Source organism: Mauremys mutica, chromosome 5 (genome assembly GCF_020497125.1).
Source record: "Mauremys mutica isolate MM-2020 ecotype Southern chromosome 5, ASM2049712v1, whole genome shotgun sequence".
Taxonomy (NCBI): domain Eukaryota; kingdom Metazoa; phylum Chordata; order Testudines; family Geoemydidae; genus Mauremys; species Mauremys mutica.
The window spans coordinates 14,321,953-14,347,799 of NC_059076.1; the positions used below are offsets into that span (position 1 = coordinate 14,321,953).

A 25,847-nucleotide genomic window follows, 5' to 3' on the forward strand; every position below is an offset into this window, starting at 1 on the left:
TGGCAATGTGCTAAGCATAACCTGTGAGATGCGGCCCATCCTTAGACTCCCATCAAAGTTAGTGGGAGCTGACAGCGCTCGCATTTCTGAGGATCAAGACTTAGCTGCATCCCTCAGCCAGTACAACGTGGGATTTTTTTTCACCCTTGTATTAGCATTTTTAGATGCAGGAATTTATTTCCTCTTGGCAGATGTGTCAGAAGGTTAAGGCAATCCCAGAGCTGACTGCAATATATATTTGCTTTCATAAAGGGTTAAATAGGCAGCAGGTATTCTTGGGCGTATGTTCATAATGCAGGTGGCAATGATGCTTAAAAGGAGGCACCTTTCTTTGTTCCCTTAATGATTCACTACTTGGGAGTGTGGGAATTAACTTGTATAAATTTTTGCTAGTACGTAGATACACCTAGATCCTGAAATAGTGGATTGGTGAGAACCTGTTACAGAAACTCTATGCATTGTCCTGGTGGCACAGAAAAAACAGAGACTGGAAGTGGCAGCATAGCACTCCGCCTAGATACGAGGAAATAGTCTTTTGCAATTTTTTTATTTCTTGCATTTTGCATCTTATTAAAAAGACCCATTGGCCACCAGTAGCAATGCACATTAAGAAAGGCCTGATTTCAAATGGAACCTCAACCCAGGCTCACTTGTTGGGCCTAAACTTTTGCAGCTGGAAGATTATTGTGCGGGCAGTTGGTGTAATTTAAACATCTCTGTGCTTGGGCCTGCGTGACAGCTAGTTAAACATCTGTGTCAAGTATCAGAGGGGTAGTCGTGTTAGTCTGGTTCTGTAGAAGCAGCAAAGAATCCTGTGGCACCTTATAGACTAACAGACGTTTTGCAGCATGAGCTTTCGTGGGTGAATACCCACTTCTTCAGATGCAAGATGCATCTGAAGAAGTGGGTATTCACCCATGAAAGCTCATGCTGCAAAACGTCTGTTAGTCTATAAGGTGCCACAGGATTCTTTGCTGCTTCTAGTTAAACATCTGTTGCTCCAGCGCCTAATTACAGATGTGACACTGTAAGTATTTATAGGCAGTGCAAAAAGGGCGGCTGGGTTTTAAAGATTTGCTCTGTGGTCCCTTTGTGAGGCTAAGTCTGTCCCTCAGTTGGGTGGGAGTTGGAGAGAAACACATCCATGGGGGTTCTAACCTATGTGCCTCATTGATGATGATGGTCACAAACGACCTGTATAGAGCTAAGACACTGTTCTTCCCTGAGTGTATCTCTAGCAGCTTTCGATTCCTTTTGCGATGCTGGGGTGCAAGAGCTATAACTTATCCACCATCGGCCTTTCATGAAATACTTTCATTTTGGTGGGAAATAACCTTAAATAGCCATAAATAAGTGAAACATCGAGCTAGCTAGCATGCATCCAACGAAGTGGGTATTCACCCACGAAAGCTCATGCTCCAATACGTCTGTTAGTCTATAAGGTGCCACAGGACTCTTTACTGCTTTTACAGATCCAGACTAACACGGCTACCCCTCTGATACTAGCTAGCTATGGCATCTATAGAGCACAGGTCACCATAGCATGCAAATCACCCCGGTGTCTTTTATACCCAAGGTTAAAATTTGCATTTCAAAGCTGAGGGACTGAGAGATGGTTTCCTAGTGGTGCTGAAACCAGTGACCATTTAGAACCAAGTGCCATATTCTTGGCTAGTGCCCAAAGTGATGCTACATACCTTGTTGGTAGTCTCCTGCAGGCTAGATAAGATAGGCTTGATTCTCCTTTGCAGAGAGGAGAGATAGCTCAGTGGTTTGAGCATTGGCCTACTAAACCCAAGGTTGGGTTGTGAGTTCAATCCTTGAGGGGGCCACCTAAGGATCTGGGGCAAAATCAGTACTTGGTCCTGCTAGTGAAGGCAGGGGGCTGGACTCGATGACCTTTCAAGGTCCCTTCTAGTTCTAGGAGATTGGTATATCTCCAATTATTACCTTTGCACCTCAGTGGCAGACTAAAGACTTCTGAAGAGAGTGGTGGAGAGCATTACATTTCTGCTGCCAGAGTGGCGTAGTGGGAGGAGAAATAGTGTCAAGGAGCATCAGGCTGCTTAATCTTCAAGTTAGGCTACCCATGGTAAGTATCTTGTACGTGCTCCTCGTATCCTGAAGGATCTCCAGATACTTTGCAAACGTAACCAGCAGCCCTCCAGTTATTGCACAGGGATCACGTTACCTGTTGTCCAACTGCATCAACGGCATATGACCCCCCTAAAGTACAGGACTGCATGTGAAGAATGTCTTCACCAATCCAAGCTTTCAGGGGGAAGACAGGCAGGCGGGCTGGGCATGCTATAATTACCCACGTTGCAATTTGGCCAGGACAAGGGATACACCCCTTACTCTAGTGAAAAGCATCGAGAGATCTTTAATGGAGACGGCCTCATTCTGACATGCTAGAGTGACACACCCCTTTTGCACAGCGGTCACTGACTACACAAGGTGCACTGCCTCCACTACCCTCTGAACACCAGCACCACGTCCTTCAACGCCTAGGTGGAGAGAGGAAATGTAGGGCCACGGAATTCGGTCGGGGAGGCCCCTCTGGGAGAAGTAGTTGAGTACACTGGAATGCCTAGGAGAGCAGCCATAAGACAGAAACACCTGGCAGCTGGAACCAGGACTTTCTGCACCGCATCAGGGACAGGAATGTAACATGGAGAAAAGGCGGGGGGGGGGGGGGTATTCGGGGAACGCCCATGGAGTGAGGAATGCTCCCATGACCAAGTGGCATAAAAGCCCAAAATCTTCATTGCATCCTGCACTGCATGGCTCTTGCTGTTACCATCTGGTTTGCTAACATACATAGCTGGACTCTTTCGTGGCACTTGTCTGTGTATGTGAGCTACGAGGGCCAAAATCCCCATTACTAGCGGCAGCATAGCTGTGGGCGAGGTCGCACCTCCATGACAGACCACCCAAGCGCTTGGCCCCACGGCACTGAAGGATGTGGCCATGCCTGCTGACAATGTGTGTTGTCTTATGTATCCCATCTTGCACAGAGAGCTGAGCGGTAGCTGTGGCCACTCTGTGGCACTACCCTGTGATATCACCTGTTTAATCAGCGTTCTCCAGGCTGCCATGTCATTCCCAATGCATCATTTTCAAGACAGGAGTAATGGGGTGGGGGGTGGGGGAGCCAGACGCCTCCTTGCATTGGCAGAGACATAATTAGTAAACTACCCACTGCACCTGTGGGCCTTGGTACGCTTTGTAATTGGAGGTACTGTACCTGTGTGTTTCCCAACCAGGCCTGAGGGCTTGTCTGCTGAGGCCTGGCCTACTTCCCGTCACGCCGCATGAGATCAGCAGGTTGGAACCTCTGACTCTCTCCTGGTCTAACACTGACTGGACAGGAGATGGGCATTTCTCCTTTGAGGGCCCATAGGTATTTCCCCCTGGGCATAGGGCAGTTATCACCCAGCATTCACAAATCATGAGACGCCCCCCCCCCCCAAATCATGAGATTGCCTTGCAAATTATTGTCTGTCTATTGTGCTTTTTCTTTGTCTTCCAGTTTTCTAGCTCACTGCATGGTTTCAAGCTTTCCGGCTCAGCCCTCAGGGCTAGAAATGTATTCTTTTTAATATACAGACTAACACGGCTGCTACTCTGAAACCATTCTTTTTAATGACAGCTGAGATGCTTTAAGAGCTGAGGAGCTTTAGGAAATATACGAAAAAGCGTGAGCCTCACGATCGAATCACGAGCAGATGACATAGGAAATCAGAGCCGTCCTTCCTGGAGAAGCTGAAGTGGGTTTCATGTTTGGGGCCAGACCCGTAGGTGCTGTAAATGGGGGTCGCTCAAATGATACTAGCTGAGATTCTGTGGTGATGCAGCTTTCACTTGGGGGAATGGGTTGGTTATTGCCCGGGATGGCAACATTACTTGAACGGTGCCATTTCTTATTTCACCAGGTTGCCTGGGGTGTATCCCACACCCATGAAAGCGTTAATCGTCTCGCAGGTTTTTTTTTTCCAGGTGACACTGTTCTACTTTCAGGCTCACTGGCTCATCCAATGAGCGTCTGGTCTGGCGATGTCATGCTTATAATTGAAATGCCATGCTGGAGCCTCAGTGGGTGGAGTCTCGTGGAAACCGTCAGAACTGGTCTCTCCAGCTCGGTGAGCATTCCATCGCCAGTGCTCCTGCAATGGAATTAAAGCTCCGAACGACCCAGCTAGCTATTTTCTAACCGTGCCTCTCTGGACTGGCTCAGACCCTTGCTCCAAACTCAATGTTGCCTATTGGAAGTTGGGGGGAGAGGGTTAGCTAGGATTAGTGGGGGATGCCTAAGGCCTCACAAAAGGGTTCCAGTTCGAAGCACCATAAAAATGAAAATGCGTGATGCGGCGCATGACGATAGCTGGTGTTATTAATCAGCTCCTCCGCACAAATAATGGACTGTATGTATTGTTTTCCTACAGGCTGACCATTCCATTGGGTGAGCAGCCGCAGCAGCAGCCAAAGCAAAGAACTGGGGGGAGGGAATAAAATGGGTCCCCCCAGGAGCCACCCTTCCCTGCCAGCCAGCCCAGGACCCATAACTATGCAGGGAAGACACCCCCACTCCCCATCCTAGGGAAACTAGGACCCAGGCAGTCTGTCCCCTCCCCCACACTCTGTAGCCCTGAAGATTGCAGAGGAGCCAGCAAAAGGCTCCGGCTGGTAGGAACAGAAGCAGCCAACGCAAGGCCCTTTGCACAGGCAGAGAAGTTACAGTGTTGTCTGGCCTTTTTCTGCCCTTTGCTGATGGGCTGTTTGCTCCAGCCCTCCCCATTCCTGCCCAGGCTCGTCACCTCCATGTCACTCCACACCTGCTCCTTACCCTCTTCTCCCCCGACCTACCCTCACTCACCTTCGCTTCAGCGTCCCCTCTCTCTTCCCTTTTCTTTCCATTGAGCTGACCCGCTCCTTGGAGGCACCACCAGATCAGCTCCTAATTAAACCCACCTTGAAATAAAACCATGGCACTAACATGACATTTCCCTCCACCACCTAGCTCATTCTGCATATGTGTGCTGCTCCTCCCCCCACCTGCTGTCTGGCTGGTGTATTTCAATTGAAAGCCCATCAGGGCAGAGACCGTCCATTACTCTGTGCTTGTGTAGAGAGTACACGGGGGCCTCATTTTGGCTGGGCCTTGGACACAACTGTAATAAATGTGTTCACTAATAATACATGCGTGGAGGAGATGTATTGCAATCACGCATGATGCAAATGTGGATCCCATGTAGCGTTTGCAATTGCTGTTATGCAACATGCCCATGTGACAGATCAAGTACTGACCTGGTTTGATGCCCATATTAATCCCATTCTCACTTCGGATTACTAAATATTCCCTGCATCAGAATTTGGATTTAAATGCAACCTGATGATTATAGGTAACAACTGAACTGGACCTGGTTCAAGTCTCTTCAGTAAGGTTTTACACAAAATAAAGTAACTCAAGAAACAAGGTTTTCAGCAGTGAGTTTAAATTATATTTGAACGCAACAGGGAATATTTAGTAATCCGAAGTGAGAATGGGATTAATATGGGCATCAAACCAGATCAGTACCTTATCCAGTCATGTATGTTTTCCTGAGTGAAAGTAGCTGTTAAACACTAGCAGGACAATCTCCAGAAGTGAGACTTAGGAAGTGCTTTAATCAAGTCCCAAAGAACACGTCGTGTAACACAGAAGCAGTAGGGCTTGGATTTTCAAATGCATTCAATGTTGGTCCTGTTGAAGTAAATGGTAAAACGCCTGTTGATTTCAGTCGGAACTGTTAGGCCAACGCTGACTATGAAAATCCCACCCTGGCTTTCCTAGTGATAGCCTGGGTAACAGAGGGCCATTGCCAGCACTTGAACTGTTTGCACAAAGCCACTGCATTATGGGACTGCTTGTGTCACTCATACCAGCCACAGGGTAACTCATTTAGGTCCAGTTTGCACGGCACAATGGAAAGCTCTCTATGTGCACGTTGATGAAACCAACAGGGTACCTGATCACATAGACCAGTGGACTGCACATGCAGCTCCCGCGCTGTGATGTGGGCTGCGGCCACACAATATATATATATATATATATACGGCCTGTATGGCCTGGAGGACATCACATGGGTGGCAGCTGTGTGCTTCCTGGGCCGCAGGTTGAGAACCACCGAGATAGACATTGAGCGTACGTCTGCACAGCATTGAAACACCCACCGCTGGCCCACGTCAGCTGTCTGGGGCTCAGGGCATGGGGCTGCAAAATCGCGGGGTAGATTTTTGGGCTCAGGCTGGAGTCCGGGTTCTGGGACCCTCCCCCGTCGTGGGGGCCCAGCGCTTGAGTGCCAGCCTGAGCCTGAAAGTCTACACTGCAGTTTTACAGCTACTCAGCACAAGCCCTGTGAACCCGAGACAGCTGGCATGGGCCAGCTGCGGGTGTTTGATTGCAGTGTAGACACGCCTTCCGGGCCCAATTTTTAAAGAAGAAAACCCAAGGTGCATGTATCAAAATATGCATTCAATTGCAACTGTACAGCTTCAAGCCGAATTACAGCTGTGCGTGCAAACTGGCCAGCTGCAAAGACAAATTCACCGAACTACCCCTTTGTGTACGCAGACACCTAATGTGTATGTGCAATTGCAGTCATTGGCAGTGCAACCGACGTCCAGATTGATGTGTGGTTTGGGATCTCACACATGTTTTAAAACATTGACAGTATCTTTGAAAGGGATGGTTGCATGGATGACAATTACATTTCATTTTCCATCTGTGTAGAGGCTTAGCCATTTCAGAGCCACCGTTCCTAAGCCTCTGACTGGGATGGATGACTGGTAAGTGCCCTGTTCTGTTCATTTCCTATGAAGCATCTGTCACCGGCCACTTGTCAGAAGACAGGATACTGGGCTAGATGGACCATTGGTCTGACCAGTATGGCCGTTCTTATGTTAACTGTAAAAATGGCAAAACCAAAATTCCCCATCCCTATCTGACAATTGGCAAAGCTCACAAGGGTGCATTCTCTAACGTGCCATCCAGCTTTTTTTAAAATCCCTTTTTAGTCTCACAGCTATTTATACAAACTTCCTGGAAGCCTGAAAGGTAAATATGTTTTCTTGTCACAGTATGCACTATCTTTCCACATTCCCACAATGCCATTCTGCTATTGCAGAGAGGTACAAAGGTCTTTAGTGTAGAGTGGATTGGACGTACTGGAATGCTGGCATTGTTACGGATGCTTTGTTTGTTTTATTTTAAAAATAGAACGCGGCTTATTGATAGTATTTTGTTTTTAACATCTGCATGGGCGTGGCAGAGAGATAGGAGGGAAAAAACCTAGGTCAGATTTTGGGCATTCAATATTTAAAGTGTCCCTTTAAGTCTGATGACAGAACTAATTCAAATTCTCCTTTAGTTGTATTTAGAGATGAAAAATCCTGTATCCTTTTTTGTGGCAGTTCCATTGTTGTGTTACCAAGATGGAACACGTCGGAGTTATTTTTTATTCCGGGCTGGTTTGTTTTGACACTATTTATTCACATCCCTCCGCCGGCACGATGAGGAATAGTACAATATCCCAAACACTGTTAGCTTGTTAAGGCAATTTTTCTACACGCTCACATAACATCTAAATACAATCGAACCTCACAGTTCATGTTCATGTTTCTCGACTTGGCTTTCGCCATAAATGAATAGCGTGGAGACCTGGGAGGGCGGTTCTTGTCCAAAACCACGGCACAGTTTTGTTCAACTCTGTAATGCAGTTGTCGTGCTTCACCCAAGTGGTGGCTGCAGTTCAGAAGTGGTTGCAGTGATCCCTGTGCATAGACTATGCCATGCTTTGGAAGCCATGTGATTGGAAGGAGCCCTATGAATGTGAGAGGGCCCTCATACAAAGTGGTCAGCTAGAACCTATAGAACCAAGGGGGTTTTGGTGAAGATCTTAGAACGCAAAAGTAGGGACTGAAGGCAGTGGAAGCCGCAGATGCTCAGCGCCTCTGAAAATCAGGTCAGAAATTTGCACTTGTAATTACTTCGCTCTGCGTTTTCACACCTGTAAACAGTTGTGAGCACAAATCCTGCCACTTACACAGCTGATAGTTGTGAGAGGAAGGATGGTCTGGTGGTTAAGGCATTGGACTGGCACAAGGTTCAATTCCTGGCTCTGCTACAGCCTTCCTGTGAGACCTTGGGCAACTCACGTAATCACTCTGTACCTCTGGCCCCACTGGTGAAACAGGGATGAGATCACATGCCTACTCCACAGGGGTCTTGTGAGCGGAAAGTCGTGAATGTTTTTGAGGTGCTCAGACATTACAGTGGTGGGAGCCATATAATAACATTTCCTCTCACTTATATAGTGCTTTTCATCCCTCGATCTCAAAGCACTTAGTAGATAGACTAGACAGGCGTGGCCCTTAAAACTTGCTAATTGTTTTAGCTAACAAAATATGTATTTGAAATTAGTTAGCTGCACTATTCAAGGGCTTGCCTTTAATAAGTACAAGGGAATACTTCTGAGGCTGAGGCTAGCTTATCTGTCTTCAGTAAAACTGGCAAGGTTTGAAGGGTCACCATTGGAATGACCTGATTTGTGGTTTCAAGCCGGTACTTAATTATGGTCTTTGCACTCACAGCTAACTGAGATTTGAAAATTGCATGTGCAAGAAGGATACTATTGCTGAAAAATCTGGTCCAAAAGTGTCTCTGGCCAAAAGCAGATGGAACTATGTTGATGTTACTGATGTCTGAATTACGCACGAAGAGGTGAATACAGACGGGATCAGAGGAATGGCCAGAGTGGATCAGACCAATGGACCATTTGGTTTCGCATCCTGGCCCCCAACAGCGGCCAGTAAAGCAGGTGAAAATTTTTCAGACTAAGGTTACACTACAGAGTTTACAGCTGCACTGCCTGTAGCGCTGCTCGTGCAGAGCTTGTGCATTGACTTAATTCCTCCAGCCGCTGCGAGTGGCAGTAGCTACGGTGACAGGAGAAGCACTCCCTGTCCCCGACATAGCATGGCTGTCCACACCTACACTTAGGTCGATGTAACTTATGTTGCTCCGTGGAGTGGCTTATTCACGCCCCCGAGTGACATAATTTATACTGACTGAAGCTGAAGTGTGTTCATACCCTAAAAGTTGTTGACATTGTTGAAATTTGTTTGTTTTTTTCCCGGGGGTGGGGGGGGAGAATCATTCCTTTTTCTATAGTTCAAAAAAAAACCAAACACGTTATTGAAATAGTCATGCTACATTGGCACTGGTATCGCTCAGCATGTCTGAGTGAGAATGCCACACATCTGTCATGCTTCTGTCAGGCTGTACAGCGATAGCAAGTGAACACTGGCTGATATGACAGTGTTTCCCTTCAACCCTCCCGGATACAGTGCTCTAAAAGGCGCAAGCTTCAGCGACAGGCAAAGCCGGACCTGGAGTAAATGAGGGTAGCTTGCTTCAGGGCGTTGTAACAAGTGAGAGAATGATAGGTATGCATGGCTTTAGCCAGCAAAGTAGGAGGGATGTAGCTTTGCTTATTAAAGGCCGTCTGACACTTTTGTCCACTGATTGAGCTTAGGTGACTGTGCATGAATATGCAAATTCACAGGTGATTTTATATATATATATATATATATATATATATATATATATATATATATATATATGTACACACACATATCTGCTCACTGTGACTAGTGCTCCCCTTGCTCATTTCTTATGTTAACCTGCTCACAAGGCATGAAATTGCACCAAACTTGGAGCTGCAAGATTGCAATGATGGTGCACTGGAAAATATTGGAGCTTGGTATCATTTGATCTACCACTGTTCTGTGCTGACAAATGATAGATGCCTCATTAAACCACTCCATAGCTCAAAGTTATATGCCCCTACACAGACTAGCAATAGTCCAGGGTGCTTCTGAAGCTCTCTTATAGTAGCATTTTGCAGTATGTATACTATGCCATATGGTTTTAAGGACCAGCTGCTTAGAAAGAGTCTTTACTGATAAAGACAGCTGGAGAGGGATTTCTTCCTGACAATAATGTAGCTTTCGGATGTGCAACGTTTACCAAAGGATTTGGCCTATTAATCAGTGTCGTTAGCATACTGATTTAAAAGCTGCCAGGAGTTATTTTAAGGAAACAGTTCTTACACCCATTACTAGAAAAGCCATCAAGGATATGAGAAAGGCAACTCACTGTGTTACATTCATAGGACGAAGCTGCCAAAACAAATAACTTTATAGGCACCCATTCGTACCTGATGGCCATTGTAGGAAAAAGGGACTAGCCGAGCAATGGTGAAACCTGAATCTTTTCCTGCTGTTGGGAATAAATTGGCATTTTAGTGCTAATAAAAAAAAAAAAAGTGAAATGAGGCTCCTTATTTAAACCAAGTAGCAAGTCAATCGGTGAGATTCCAAAGGAAAGATCTACACGTGCTTTGTCGTCAGACAGATGTAATTGCTTTATATACATTCGGTTGAGGATTTTTCAAAGGTGCGCAGCATTGGCCTTCTAAATCCAACTTGGCACCTTTTAAATCCGATCGGAGCCCTTCTGAAAGCTAACCAGAGGCAGGTTAGTTTTATGGGTGTGATTAGAAACCAGGGGAAATATTCTGGGCAATAGTCCTAGCTCTGCCCTAGACTCCTGCAGGAGCTTGAGCGAGTAACGACTCTCCTTACGCCTCCCTTTTCCTCCGTGTCAGCATTTCCCAAACTTTGGATCCAGCGTGTGCTGCGCAGCGAGAGGTGGCTGCGTGCCCTGCTCCCGCCGGCCCCACGCTGCGCCGTGTGTGCTGTGACACATCAGCACACTCGCTCCCCGGCACAGGGGGTGTCAGCTGCGCAGTGGGGAGCCCACAGGCCGGGCGAAGCCCAACCCAAAGCTGGGTTGTTTCTGACCCAACCCACATCCACTGCTTGTAGTCAGGGCCCCTGAAGGCGTGTGTTACCAGCGGTGAGCCCAAAGGAGGTCATGGCATCAAAGAGTCTGGGAAGCACCACTCTGTGAAAAGCGGGGGATCCATGCTAAAAACTCTTCCTCCCAGCGTAGGTGATGTGTGGGCTGGCCCACTGGAATGAAGACACTCAGTCACGCAACAGACCTTGCCAGCACTTGCATATTTGATTCATAGTAAAAGCTGGTAACGGGCAGTAATCATTCCGTGTTAAAGGCTGTATGAGGGAAAAATTAGTACGTTTAAAAAACAATTGTCGTCCGTGACTATTTTTCCTGGAGGACGTAATTACTGTTTAATCTGACTCATGAGACTCTTAACGTATAAGCCTTTACCTCAGATCAGAACACAGCCACGCGGCAAGCACGGCACCCTGGCAATGGAATCTAGCACATCATGGCAGCCGCTGCAGCCCTTAAACGTACGCTCACCATTTTATTTATTGAGTTGACGTTAAAGGACGTGTTTTGGCAAGTATGGAACACATTCCAAGGGTCTTCACCGAGGCCACCACTCCATGTAACCAGAAGAAATCAGTTTCACAGCACAGTAGGTGACGGAGCTGAGCAAGCGTAGATACTGATGCTGAGGCAACTGGTTCAGAGGCTATGAAATCTGGGGAGCAAAGCGCTCAGCTCCCATTTTAGGCCTCAAACTCAATCTGAGCTGTATTGAAAAGGTTACCACGAAGTGGCTCACGCTGAGGACTGCTGGGTGTTTAGTTCTATTTGAAAACCTATCCCTTAGTTATAGGGCCCTACCACATTCACAGCCATGAAAAAGACGTCCTAGACCACAAAATCTGGCCTTTTATGTGCTTTTACCCTACGCTATACTGATTTCACAGGGGAGACCCGCGTTTCTCAAACTGGGGGTCCTGAACCAAAAGGGAGTTGTAGGGAGATTGCAAGGTTATTTTGGGGAGGGGGGATTGCAGTGTTGCCACCCTTACTTCCGTGCTTCCTTCAGAGCTGGGTGTCTGGCCACTAACCTCCACTCTCCAGCCACTCAGCTCTGAAGGCAGCACCCTGCCAGCAGCAGCACAGAATTAAGGTTGGCAATCCCATACCAGGCCATCCTTACTTCTGCGCTGTTGCTGGCGGTGGCTCTGTCTTCAGAGCTGGGCTCCCAGCCAGCAGCCACCGCTCTCCAGCTGCCCAGCTCTACAGGCAGCATCGCCACCAGCAGCAGCACAGAAGTAAGGGTAGCAGTACCATGACCCCCTACGATAACCTTGCAACCTCCCCACAACTGCTTTTTGGGTCAGGACCCCTACAATTACACCACTGTGAAATTTCAGATTTAAATAGCTGAAATCATGAAATTTATCATTTTAAAAAATCCTATGACCAGGAAGTTGACCAAAGTAGACTGTGAATTTGGTAGGGCCGTACTTATTTATGGGCCAAAATGGAACCAGAGCTCCTTAGGAAACCTGGCCACCCCTGCTTACAGATATTCTGCTGGTCATGGCAATCTACAGCCAGCACTTGTGGATGTCCACATCAAGGCACCTTAAAAGGAAGCTGATTTTCTGGAAATGCTGTATATCCTCCTGGGAAAATCAGACTTCTTCACGGTGACTCAGACTGGGCCTCCAGCATCACTAGTCATTTTAGCAAGTCCTGGCCATATGCTTTTGGGAGCTATGTTCAAGTCACCCTACTTGTTCATGAACTAGGAAGGTACTAACTCCTGCCTGTGAGAAGGTATGATAAATGATTTGAGGAGGTATCTTGCATGAGTAATAGGTGCTGAACAAGTTCACATGGTGCAGGAATACCCTGTGATAGTCAGTTCTCAGGCAGCTTGATTACACAAATTTCCCTTGCACTGCCCTTCATTCTCAACACGGAGAGAAGGAAACCCTTACCACTGTGTTGAAAATTGTTTGACCACAGCCGTCATTAGAAAAATCAGTTCCAGCCTCTACTGAAAATTGAGCAAGTGGGCAAACACCCACCTTCCTTCTGCTTTCTCCCATGCTTGGAAGTCATTCCCCATAAACATCCACTTCAAGAGCTACCTTCCACCCTCTCTTCCGCTGCAATGTCTACAAAAAACCATGAGTTGCTGCACATGACCAGCCTACCTGTCATGCTAGGCTTTGTCTCATACTCCTCTGTCTACAGCCAACTGTTGACTTTTGTTTTACACTTACATGGTCCCTGCCTCAAGGGGCTTGCAATCTTTTTGTTGTGTTTGTACAGCCCCTAGCACATGGGGTCCTTGGTTGTGACTAGGGCTCCTAGGCTTACAGGAATAAAAATAATAACTGATGGGACTTATTCAGCAGGTAGGCAGTAGTCATATGAATGACAGTTTGTGAGGGGAAAGGGTCATGGCACTTTGAGTCTGAACTGCATATTGTTGCCACAACTATTGAAGCAAAATGGAGACGGCTCACATAAAGCCTGAGACAGGCCAGCCACCTTTTGTGCCAGCTTTAGTAGCAAGTAACAGCAGAAAATCCACTTGAGGGGGTAGAAAAAAAATGCTGTTTACACAGAGGCCGGTTCCATGCTGCAGTCTTAACCATAAAATGTTGCAATACATGTCAGGCAGAGGCTGTCTCCTTGATGCTCAATCCAATTTCACACTCAACTAGGACAGAAGGATTGAGGTACAGAGTGTTTCCTGGTAATAAGTTTCAGATAAGATAATTAGGGCCTCAAGATTATGTGAAGAAAATAGGAATTTGTTTTATGCTCATATGGTAAAGGCCACTCGGGCAATGCTAGGGCGTAACATCAAACAGCCCTCCCAAGGGACATACTAGACAATACTTACAGAATCGCTGTCCCAGCCCCCTAAAGCGATGTTGTTTGTAATGGAAGTGGTTAGTAACATCCAGCCATTAACTTAGAAAAGTCAAGAGATAAGGTTGTACTCGTCCATTCAGCATGACCTTTCCCAGAAAGGTCTCTTATCCCTGCCCTTGGTGTCACCCGACAAGCAACTACACTTCTGTTTGTCATCTCTGAAATCTTGTCAAAGCCGAAAGAAATAAGGCAGACGCAGGTAACCATATACGGTGAAAGAGGTGGAGGACACAGGCAGACTAGAACTGGCAAGATACATTTCCAAGTCAAAGGCTAGTTGTGGCTTTAAGGCAACATGCTGACAGACTAATAACCCTCAAACATTCTGTTTTTCCTGTTCTACCTACCATTTCAAGACTATGATGAGCCACAGTAGAGTGTGCCACTCAACTCATTAAAGAGCTGCAGGATATTAAAGACTAAATAGTATTCGTCTCTCTACTTTTATTATGCATAGCTTTCCTCCCATTCCCTACTGTCGGGCTGATTGTCTGTACAACGCAAGGTTAGACCTCCTTCTCCTACATAACAGGAGGCATTAGGTGCAACTCCACCATTCATTAATGCAAGGCTTGGAAGATTAGTTCCTTTTACAGTAGTTACTGAACAAAGTGTTCCTACTTTACCAAATCAGGGTCTTCCTTTTCCAGGTTTGATTAGAGCAGTGTGTGGGCGAGGCTACAAACCTTTGGAGATCTGTGCTTGTATAACTAGTTTACTCTTAAAGTTCTTTAGATCATTGGTTTGCAACCTTGCCCATAGAATCTAGAGATCCACAACAGAAAACTGAGAACTTACCCTTCTCATTAAGTCATTGTGAACAGGGAGAGGGACTGTAAACACACATTCTTCTCAACCCCTAGCCGAGGGATCAAGTTTCGGGTCACCACTTTTCTTTTATCTCAACACCTGGGATCAGAATAAACTAGACTATTTACGTAAAAAGAAGTTTAATTATAAAATAAATAAGTTTCCTTTATGTTGTGCACATACCTTAAATATTAAATACAGTAATAAATATTTACAATAGTATAAAACTCTGTACTTACATACTTACAGAAATTAAACTTAATTTAGCAGTTTTGCTTAACCATCAGAAAAGATTTTTTCTATTAAGCCTTTGAAATAAATTATAAACATACTTGACTCCTGAAAAGAATGCAATACTTCACGCACAAGATTTGGTTTGAATCTGTTAGGGAAATTTCTCAAATGAGATCATAAGGACACAAGTCAGCAAAAGGAGATTAAGACAAAGTACTTTAGAAGATTCTGTGCATTTCAAGGGGGAAAAAAAATCACAATAATGTTGATTGTTGATATTCAGCAAGCAGTAGCATCTGACTCTAGCTCTTCTCCAGAAGAGGGGTTCTCCATTACTGAGACTAGAAAACATTTTATATCTTTTATTACTTCAGGTTTAGTTGGAAGTGCCAAGATCTGGAAGCCCAGGGAGGAAGCTCTGGACAATGAGATCATAGACAGAAACGACTAATAAATTAACTGGCAGAGGTTCTGTAACAAGACCCAAGAAATGGGTTTGATTCCACATTTTTTGGAAGTTCAGAGTGCTCATGTTTTCTTTAATGAGTATCTTAGCTGGGGCAACAGGACCTAGTTCTTGATCTTATGAACTTAAATTAGAAAAGGTTTTCGTTGTCTCCAGGCTTTTCCTTCTAGTACATTGGACAATCTACAAGGAGTAATGGTCTGAAGTTGCAGTGGGGAAGTTTAGGTTGGATATTAGGAAAAAAATTTTCACTAGGAGGGTGGTGAAGCACTGGAATAGGTTACCTAGGGAGGTGGTGGAATCTCCTTCCTTAGAGGTTTTTAAGGTCAGGCTTAAAGCCCTGGCTGGGGTGATTTAGTAGGAGATTGGTCCTGCTTTGAGTAGGGGATTGGACTGGATGACCTCCTGAGGTCCCTTCCAACCCCAATATTCTATTATTCTAATTGAAACTCCAAAGCAATCACTCAGTCCAGCAAACGTGTGCATAAAACTTTACCCATATGAATAGTCCCATTAAAGTCAATGGAATTACTCATGCTTAAGTGTTCGCAGGATCAGGGCCCAGGTTTGTTACAAAAGGAATCTTCAGTGAGATATCATGAGTGGAGTTTGGGGAAGAACCTGTGGCAGGGCTTGTCTGCACTAGTATGTCATGTGCAAACTGGACTACGTGGACCCTGCTGGCACTACAAGTTTCCCTGTGCACATTGATGCTTTATACAGGATTATGTCAATCTGCACTAGGGAACCTGTAGCATACACCAGCAAGGTCACCACAGACCAGTTAGTCTAGTGCAGACTAGAACTCCACCCTCTCCGGTGCAGACAAGCCTTCAGATTCCTGGCCTGCTGCTAATAAAGCAGATACAGCACATAGGATCACAGGGGTGGGAGAAGAAAGCTCGCCCCCACACCTGTAGTGCACCTCCAGTCAGGAAGGTCTGGGGAACAAGCTTAATCAAATCTTGTCCCACTTCCTTTTGTGTAACGATGAGGCAGAGAGGGGCAACAAGCCCTCTGTTTTCCTTAAAGCCATGATCTCCCTTAAATGGAGACTTTCAACAACAAGCCTGACTGCAGGACATTTGCAGCAAACAGCAAGAGTCAAAAGGAATGTTATCCAGGTAGCAGCAGAAAGATGGCAGTCTTCCATCAACGACTGGATGGGGCCCACTGGCAGCAGTTCCCATGTAGCTCCTGACAGTGGTGCTTTTAACCCTGTAGTTGCAACATCCTCCACGTTGGGCAGCTGGGATGTGTTGGCAGCAGCCCAGCCCAGCCAGCTTCTCAGCATCAAATTGTTCTTCAGAGGCCTCCTTACAGGATCCAAGTTGATTGAGTGGGGCCTCTGGGTAACAGCTCCAACACTGGCCATCTCCTACATGTGTCTTCCTGAAGGAGTTCTTTGCCGAAGCTGCAGACTGTTGTTTCAGCTTCATGTTCTGCAAGAGACAGACTAAATCATACCATCTGAAGGGCAATGCAAGTTATGACCCAATTTGAAAGTCAAGCCACAGCAGACTGAACATTTAGCCTTTGCTGTCAGTCTACATGCTGAATTATTTTGGGTTTCTTACTGCCTTTCTATAAGCAGTTACCAAAGAAGCTTTAAGGCCTGAATACTTATTTTCTTCAAAAGGCAGTAAGCATCATCAACAGGTCCAGGCATGGATCTAAAGCTATGGGACCAGATCCTCAGCCAGTGTAAACTGCATATATCCACCAGCTACAGTTTATACTGTAACATACAACACAACAGTTCAAGATGGGGCCCCATGGCTTGTACTGAGATTGTTCTTTCCAGTTATTTCTTGGCTAACTGTAGAAGCCCCTTACAGTCAGGTAAGTACCTAGGTATGCCAGGTCTAAGATTAGACCTAGTCCTTTAGCCAAGAGGGCGGAAGCGATTGCTTTTTTTTAAAATGCAGTAAGCGATCTGGATTTTGCATAAGTAGGTGAGATAAAGCTAGATTTTAAAAGGGATTCTAGGGAAGGCCCGGAACACAAAGCAGAACTGGATGGCTCAGAGAACTGACAGGATACCAAGTCACGTCGAGGTCACTAGTTCATATCTAGATGCAGCTAGGACATGACAAGGCTTTAGCCAAGGTGTGACATGCGAGAGAATGTGTTTTACAGCACTCAGTTAGGCCATGGGCTGCCTTCTCTTCTTACCACCCCACCCCATGCAAATACATGCTAGTGGTTTCAGTTCTCCAACAGGACGGCAGAGCACATCACGGCAGGCTGGCACTGCTGCAGGCTCTCAAGTGGACAATGTCTGTATTGACTAACGAGACATTTCCTTTTGGCGTGTTTAAATACGGCTCCTGCAGTCTGAGGAGGGGACAAGATGCTAGGAAGCTTGTGCTGCTCTTGTACTGAGGAATTTTGGTCTCCAATGCCTGTTCTATGGAGTGAAGTGCTGACTTATTTAGATGCTACCCAGTCTCCCTCGGGAACAGAATGAATAGAAAAGCCCATGACAGGGAAAGAGTGCTTGGCACCCTCCCCCCAGGCAGTCCATGCACTGTTTCTTCTTCTGTCATGACTCAGTAGTAGTCTATGGCCTCAGAGGGAGCATGCACTTCAAAGTGCTAGAGAGCTCATGGGGAGGGAGGGAGGCTCTGTACTGCTCCCATATGGCCAATGGCTCCCTTTTGAGGCTTTGCCTCAGCTCGCGCCCCTCTTATGAGCCAGGGGAGGGCAGACACAGAAGGGAGCGTTGATGCTGTTAAAGCAGCAGGAATTTCTGCACCGCTCTACATTTGTCGAGGTTTGAAGGAGACAAGAGGCTACTAGGGCTTTCACCTGTGACCAGGCATTTCAAGGTCTTCCCATCCTGTGCCTCCACACAAGACAGGCAACAGGTTCTGCAAGTACCTACAAGGTTATTACCCACACCAGGAGTTTGGGATTGTGTTTCCAACAGCTGTGCACAGAGCAAGAGTCTAAACCTCCCAGTTATGCAGAATTAAGAAGCATGCGAGTGTTGTGGATGGTGCAAGCTTGGAATACCATCGAACGCACACAATGTCATTCTGTACCTGCGCTCTCCTTTACACGCCAACATGGCCATTTCCAGTCTCTTGTCTGAGCTTTTTTCTTTCCTCCTTTTCTTCACATCGAGGATACGTTTTCCTGACCCTGTGGAGTCACAAAGCATTAGGGTTTAGAGCTCATCCAGAGTGAGTATGTTCGTCCCCCATCCCTAAAGCGTATCCTCCAATAGTCAGTCTGGAGCGCCAAGCAACCAGCTTGTGGAAAGCAGGAGTGCTGCTTGTGTTTGCTAAGCATTCTCCAGCTCTGAGCATACACTGCGGTAACCCTTGCACAGCTCCAGGGATGGATCCAGCAAAAGGGAATTCCAGTTCTAGAACACTGGACATTTCCAGGGGACTTTTCATCCATGTGCTTAACCCCTTCTTGTAAAGCGTCACAAGAAAGGGTTAACACATGGATGAAAAAGTATCACAATCCTCATTTTGAGGAGTTTTACTATTGATTTCAATGGGAACAGGCCACAGCTGAGTGCTTTTGATAAATTCTATCCTAACGAACTTGTCCAAGCTCATACAACAGTTCTGGAATAGAAGCAAGAATTCACCCCCACCCCCAACCGCCTGCTTTAACTGTCTTATTACTGTTAAGACTTTGATGACTTCTTGCCCAAGCTGTAGGTCAGCAGGAGAATGTTTTAGAGTTTTTGCAAAACTGAGGCTTGTGCCTAAAGTTCAAGTTTGTGGAAGGTCCTAGTTGGATAAGAAATTTAATTCTATTTTATCAGACACTAATATATAATCCCCATTTTAATCAGACTGTGCTTCACAAATGTGAACTAGTTACTCTTCACAGTACCCCTGAGTATGAAAGTACCCCATCTGTAGTGTGGTGAATACTTACGGCCAGTTGTGTCTGCATCAGCATTTCTTAAAATGAGATTTAAGTATGAAGCAACAGCCAGACAAAAGTGCACACCTTTGTTTCCTGAATTGCAGGCCTGGGTACAGCATGTACCTGATTCAGTTATTATAGTGTAGTCTGTCTAGTCTAATTTTAGATCCTGTCTTTTGGGTTGGCTTTACATTATCCCAGGCTGCAGTGCAGTATGATTTATTGCGTAGCCAGCTTAAGTTCCACAGGGGCATTATACGCTAGTTCATGACACATCATATAGCCGCACGCCCCAACTGACCTGAACGTTTTAAGAAGTGGGACACAAGCACAAACCAGAGTGCCATCAATGCATGTCACATGTTACCCGCTACCACGCAGTGCTTGTAAGTGGCTAATTGTGCAGAGGGTGGTAAGAACAATTTTCAAGTGGTTTATTGCTGATCGAGGTCCAGATTTTGGCTACATTCAATGCCTTCAGCCTTTATCTGGGAATGGTGTTTCCCTACATTTTAGGGGAATAGAGGAAGGGACAGAGATCTGATTGGCACATGCCCACACGAGGAATGCTTCACTGAAGACTGGGCTCTAGTTCAGTGTAACAATGGAATTACTTCATTTGTGGTCACCCAGTCGCATGAGTAACATCACTGAGATAAGAATCAAGGCAATATACTAGAGCACAAGTTCACTGTGCTTTCTGGGCACCTAGCCTTGAACACATGAACTTGTGTACAAAGCATGGGGGAAGTCAACAGTTCCTATTTACTTTTTTCTTTGCATGTGCCTATGCAAGATAATAATTTATATCACCATCTGAACCAAGATGCTGGTAAAGTCAGCAAGATTTTGGGTTGGCAATTACTCCATGTCCCTCATGTTCAGTTTTCCAAGGGGCAGCTACTTATGCAACTTAGTTTTGACTCTTGATTAGAATGACCCTTGTTCTCTCCTGTTGTGTCCAATATATTGAGGTTTGGTCACATGCCAAGGTAGAGTTTTGCCTGAGTTACTTGCAAATCCACCTCTTGTCCACAGAGATGACACTAAGCATATATATTACTGTTTTTCTGTCCGGGATTAGGGACCTAGATGGCCTACTCCTATGAAGTTAAGAGTACGTTTAGAGGTCTATACATTCATACTCCACCCTCCACTTCCCACCTTCCCCACGGACATCAATGGGATCTCCGTGTTCTGGTAGAGGACATTATCTGCTTATAATGGACACTGTTCAACTAAACACGTTAGCACTAGCATTTCTCACCACTAGTTTCCATTTCCATGTCCTCCAATGCCATTTCTGCTCCCAGTTACAGCAAAGACTAGGAAAAGCTATACAACAGAACCAGACTCCCCGTGCTCAGTGCACACACCCCCCCCCCCCCCATCACCTTTTTGGTCACCTTACAAACGCATCTCCACTGATTGATCAGTTTACTCTTTTTTAAATCCACATTGGACTGTAAACTCCTCAAGGCAGGAACTAGTCTTATTTTATGCATGTGAAGGGCCAAGCACACGGAACTCGCTTTGCAGCAGTGTAACCCCAGACTATTTTTCTGTAGCGCAAGCTACTCTTTAATTAAGCTAGACAGACAGACTGGGAAGTGCTATACTTACTGCATTATAACAAGGATGACAATTGCAATGAAGCTGATGCTGGACAGCAGAACAGCTACCACCACCAATATCGTTGTGGAATAGTTGCCAATATCGTTTCTCTTTTGAGTCTTCATGAACTGTTCACCACAGCGTTCACCAAAATAATCCTGACGACATCTGAAAATAACCCACATTAATATCAGCATTAGCTCCAGGAGCACTGGGTGGCCTGTTTGAAGCCAAGCCAACGTGCACATTCAGGTGACATTTCAGTCAACTGACTGTGGGATCCAGGTGCTACTGTGAGAGAATCTGCAGGAAATGCAGTCATCGTTCTAGCCCAAGGTTTGCCAGCATTTAAACAAGTTGAGATCAGTTTGGATGTGCTGTTTCAGGAAGGCACACCTTTTCATTCCTCCGGCTTTCAATTTTATGACCAACTGATGAGTTCAGTGGCTCATTATGCAGCTTATGAATTCCACCATCGTTTAATTTACATGGCAGAAAGTTTCTCATGCGTGACAATCCAAGAGGTTGAACCAAGTTGATTTCCCTCTGACTAAGCCATTATTCGCAATGAGTATCTTGCCATAGATTCAGACACACTCTTATAATCTATACAACATCTGAGCATTAACTTACTTGCATGTTACTTCTTTGAGTTCTTCTAGGTATTTGCATTCACCATGAATGCAAAAATTTTTGTACTCTGCTTCACACGGTGTCCCTTTCTTCTTATTCTTCTTTCCTTTGTTTTTCTTTCTTTTTGTTTTGTCAGGATTCTTTTCCCGATCTGTTTTTGTTTGCTTGGGTTTAATCACAGGTTCAACTGGGAAAGAGAGATAAGTCATGTTCGGTTCAGAATTTGTAACAGCTAATTCCTTCCAACATGGAATTATACCTTAGGCCTTAACCCGACAGCAAAAAGGTGAGGAAGTGAGTCTTGGAAAAAAAAAAAGCAAGCATTTGTATGCAAATATTTATAGATAGGCATTCTGTGGCCAAGATTCTCTCTTGGCCTCAAACATGACCCCTATGGCAGGATGATGCATTGTTTCACGTAGTTTTTAATTCAGCTAACATTACGGTATACTCACAGAGTTATGTTTACAGGGGCACATTTAAGCCAAGATGTCCAATTGGGTCAATTCTTCTATTCACAATAATTGCAAGAGAAACAGGATGTGGCTCACTATGAGCAAAGTTCAGCAACCACTGACTTAGACCCACCCCATCGCCTCAGTGAGCGGAGGTAGCTCTTGTCAACCAGGTGCCAGCATGCACCTGTAAAGGCAGAATCTGGCCTCACCTTAGAGTGAAGATCTCTCTGCTGGCTATGTAGGGTGTACACTGATAGAAAATGTGTGTGCAATATGATAGCTTGTGTGTAACTACTCCTACATCAAAGCTCTTCTCATTTTATACTGGAAAGGAAATTCATACCAGAGTTGAATTCAGGTCTACTACTTCTGCTGTTACTGTCATCCCAGATTAGATACATTACATAATTGAGGCTGCAAGTGATTTTTTTTACTTAAACTGCTAGCCTAGGCAATTATACTGCCTTTCTTTACATTGCAAAAGACAGACGGTAGCATCCTTAAATACTGAGGACAGGCTACTTCTCTTTAGCTAGAAAATATAGTACTAGTAGCCTCTAGAGTTTAGATAATATACACATGAATGCACAGCAAGGAGAATCTATTTATAGATTTAGTCCTTTTCACAAAATATATGGTTAACTACAGTTAACCAAACTAAAGCCTTAGTTGCTTTACAGATGGTGCAGGCAGTAGATCACATATTCTAGGATAATATTTTACTCTCTCTCATGGTATGATGCAACTCACGCACCAATTTGATAAGCCATAGATTGTGAGTCATTTGCATCATGACCTTACAGTTCTCATAAAGGCTAATTCAACTCCCTGGTTATCATAAAACCAGAGTAGTCTAATTGACTGGGGAAAAGCCTCCAAAGGTAGCCTTGAGCATTTTAAGTTCTTAAGTACATTTGTCATATTTTGGTTACTCAAAGCAAGAGACCATCTTCAGCTAGTAGACGTTTGACTGTGAAGGGATATTAGTTATACCAGCAGGCAAACCAAAAAGTACTGGCCCTGTTGTCAGGTTTTTCCCTAGAAAAATAAAGCCATGAATCGTCACTATGGACAGGACAAGGGCATTAGCTGTTCAGTTAACTTTGGCAGATCAAGACAATCTACTTTGACAGCAGGTCCTTCTTTCATCCCTTACAGGACTCAACCTGTCAGTTGGGGTTTAAAAGGAAAAGGCTGTTGTCCTTGTGGTTTTATTAATACAAACAATAGTTTGCAAGTTGTATATCCTTAGAAAGCTGCCTAGGCATCTTAGGGCATGGGGTGGGAAGCAGTCTGCTGCTGAATTTAAATTTATGGGGCTTTAAATCAGTCCAGTGCAAAAAGTCCATGGCCCGTCAACAAAACAGCAGCCTCTTGTTAACAGCCCAGTTTCAAGTGCAACTATTTTATCTAGCCCATGAGCCCCTGAACCAATACATTTCAGGCCCAACTTATGTTGACAGATTCATTTTCTCATGGAAGCCTAGAGCATTCGACACAACAGATCAGATGGGCCCAGACCAAACCCACGTTGCACAAGGAGTAAGTTCTACTTAGAATGTTGTAGCTCAGGCCTGTCTAAGAGCCGGATCCTTTGAGCTATCACTGGAGTCACGGGCATCTTTCCACTGACTAATGGCAACCAGGTCATGCCCCATAGCACACTGGAGCTTGCAGACTATTGGATGTTAAATACAAGGACAACCTTACAGATCTGACCTCGAGTCCTGTAAGTAGCCCTCTGAGATTTTCCATTGCCATTCCCTATGAAACCTCCCTAACATAAGGACACAGGCCAAACAGGACTATTAGTCACCATTTAAGATACACTAGGGCTTTCCTGGATAGCCGGCATACAAGATAGTTATGTGCAACTTGGAAGCTTCAGCTAAGCAGAAAATAACTTAAAATTCACATTAGCAAACATTTTAAAAGCTTTGGTGTAGACAAGCTGTATTTAGGGTTCACCTCAACCAGCTAACATACAAGCTTGCCCCACCTATACTAAGGCTTTAAGAACATGTTGGTCAAGACAAGTAGGTACTATTTAAAACCCCACTTTTTATCCTAGTCTAGACATACTCCAATCATTGCACAATAAACTGGTGCTTGCTAGTCACCCCTACAGCTACTTCCCAGCAGAGAACCTACATTGATTTTATTGCAAGTCAAAAAATTCTAAGCCAGATTTTTGCAAGTACTCCACACCAATTAGCACCTAGTGAGAAAAGGAAGTGCAGGGCACATATGAAAAGTCCATCCACTTCATGGGTCTGACTTTAAAGTAACTACACTGGCAGAGGATACTGGCTACAAAGTTTTAAATTTTGGGGGAATGCTAAAATGCTTCAACATCCTGCATACCACTGGTTGCCAATATATTTAGCAAACCGAGCACTGTAATATTAGGATGCACGAATCAACGAAAGGCACGTTCAAGGGTCGTTAAAACAGTCATCTTTAGACCAAGAAGATTATTCTTGTATGTAGCCGTTGGTAGCCAAGCACTGGGCAAGCTCAACCAAAGAAATGGCTCCATCTTTTAAGTGACCTGTGCCCATGTGATACATTATCCTGGTCAAACATGATTGGGATCCTTGAAGTGATGCTTCTGCGTGTTTTCCCGCAACTCACCTTTAATCGAATCATCTACAATGTACATAGGCACTGCTGGGTCGTCCTCCTCCTCGTCGTCTTCAATATCTTCATAGTCAGTTCCTGAGGGCATGGTGCTCCCATCCACGCTGTGGTCCAGTGTCTGCGGCACATTTTCCTCCTGCTCTGTCGCATTTAGTCCCAATCCAGCAGCAGGGTGGCACCCTACAGAACAGAATGAAGATGTGTTAAAGTGAATCAGGTTCTCAAATCAAACCTGGCAAAAGTGTTTACCTTGGAGCACACATTAAGCAGCTACTGAACACAGCCCATCATTCACAGGTGAGTCACTAAAGAAGCAGCGCTGAGCGTTTCAAATGCAAGTTCACTTATGCCAGCCCAAGGATTTCAAAAACCAAAGACGGCATTTTAGTTTTTCTTCTTAGCTAGGACAGACCTAAAACCCAGGGAGACAGCAGGGGGCCATTCTACCCCACAAGACAGAGCAGGGGTGGATTTAAATCAGTTTCCCATAGAAGCCTCCAAATTGCTAAAGAATTTCTGCCTCCATCTGGCCACCAAGGGAGCCCTGGACAGCCCAACACAGGGGGCCACGGTAAGGGTTAGGAGAGGAGCAAAACCTACTCAGGGAGCTGGGCTGAAACAAACCGGGGTTTCTAAACCGGATTAGGGGCTCTTTTTCGGACGGGTCGCACACGGAAGGCCAGGGGTTAGGAGACCTGCCCGCGGCTCAGTCCTAGCGCCCTGCAGCGGGGAGCCACGAGCCTCCCTCCCCCGCGGGGCCGGCGGAACGCCCCGCGGCAGGACCGGACCGGCTCCGGGCTCCCCGCGCCGCGCCCCGGGAGCGCCCCCCGCGCCCCGCTCACTCACCAGAGAGCCAGGCCAGCGCCGAGAGCAGCAGCAGGGCTCGCATCGGAGACGGCGGCGTGCTGGCCTCCCGGCCGGCTTCACTGCGGGGCGGGGTCCCTGTGCGCGCTCAGCTCCCGGCCCCAGCTGCCCGCACTCCATGGGGAGCCGCCCGCGGCCGCCGCTTTATATAGGCGGCTGGGGGGAGCCGGCTGGGCAGGACCGCGGGCCTGCGTCAGCCGGGTGGAGCGGGGCGGGAGGCGGGGCGGGAGCCGCCCCTGGGTGCGCAGGGAGGAATGCGTGGCCCGGAGCAAAGGGGGACCCGCTGGCGGGGGCGAGCCCGGGCAAGCCAGTGAAAATCGGGCAGGACTTCCCCTGACACGTGCCCGGCCTGCAGCGCCTTGCACCCACCCCGGCCGGCGTGCAGGCGCAAGGCAGGCTGCCTGGCAGTGTTTGTCCCCCCAGGGGGGCTCCCGGGACAATAATCTGATCG

The 25,847-nt window shown here is 46.1% G+C and overlaps 1 protein-coding gene across 1 annotated transcript; it reads right to left on the reverse strand.

Moving 5' to 3' along the window:
- Nucleotides 1-15,610: 15,610 nt before the first annotated feature.
- On the reverse strand, nucleotides 15,611-25,511 carry AREG (amphiregulin). Its single transcript, XM_045017231.1, has 6 exons — nucleotides 25,379-25,511; nucleotides 24,527-24,712; nucleotides 21,435-21,621; nucleotides 20,811-20,969; nucleotides 18,341-18,440; nucleotides 15,611-16,735 (listed from the first exon to the last, which is right to left on the reverse strand). Exons 1-5 carry the CDS (start codon nucleotides 25,419-25,421, stop codon nucleotides 18,353-18,355), a joined length of 663 nt encoding a protein of 220 aa, XP_044873166.1. The 5' UTR covers nucleotides 25,422-25,511; the 3' UTR covers nucleotides 15,611-16,735; nucleotides 18,341-18,352.
- Between the last annotated feature and the right edge of the window lie 336 nt (nucleotides 25,512-25,847).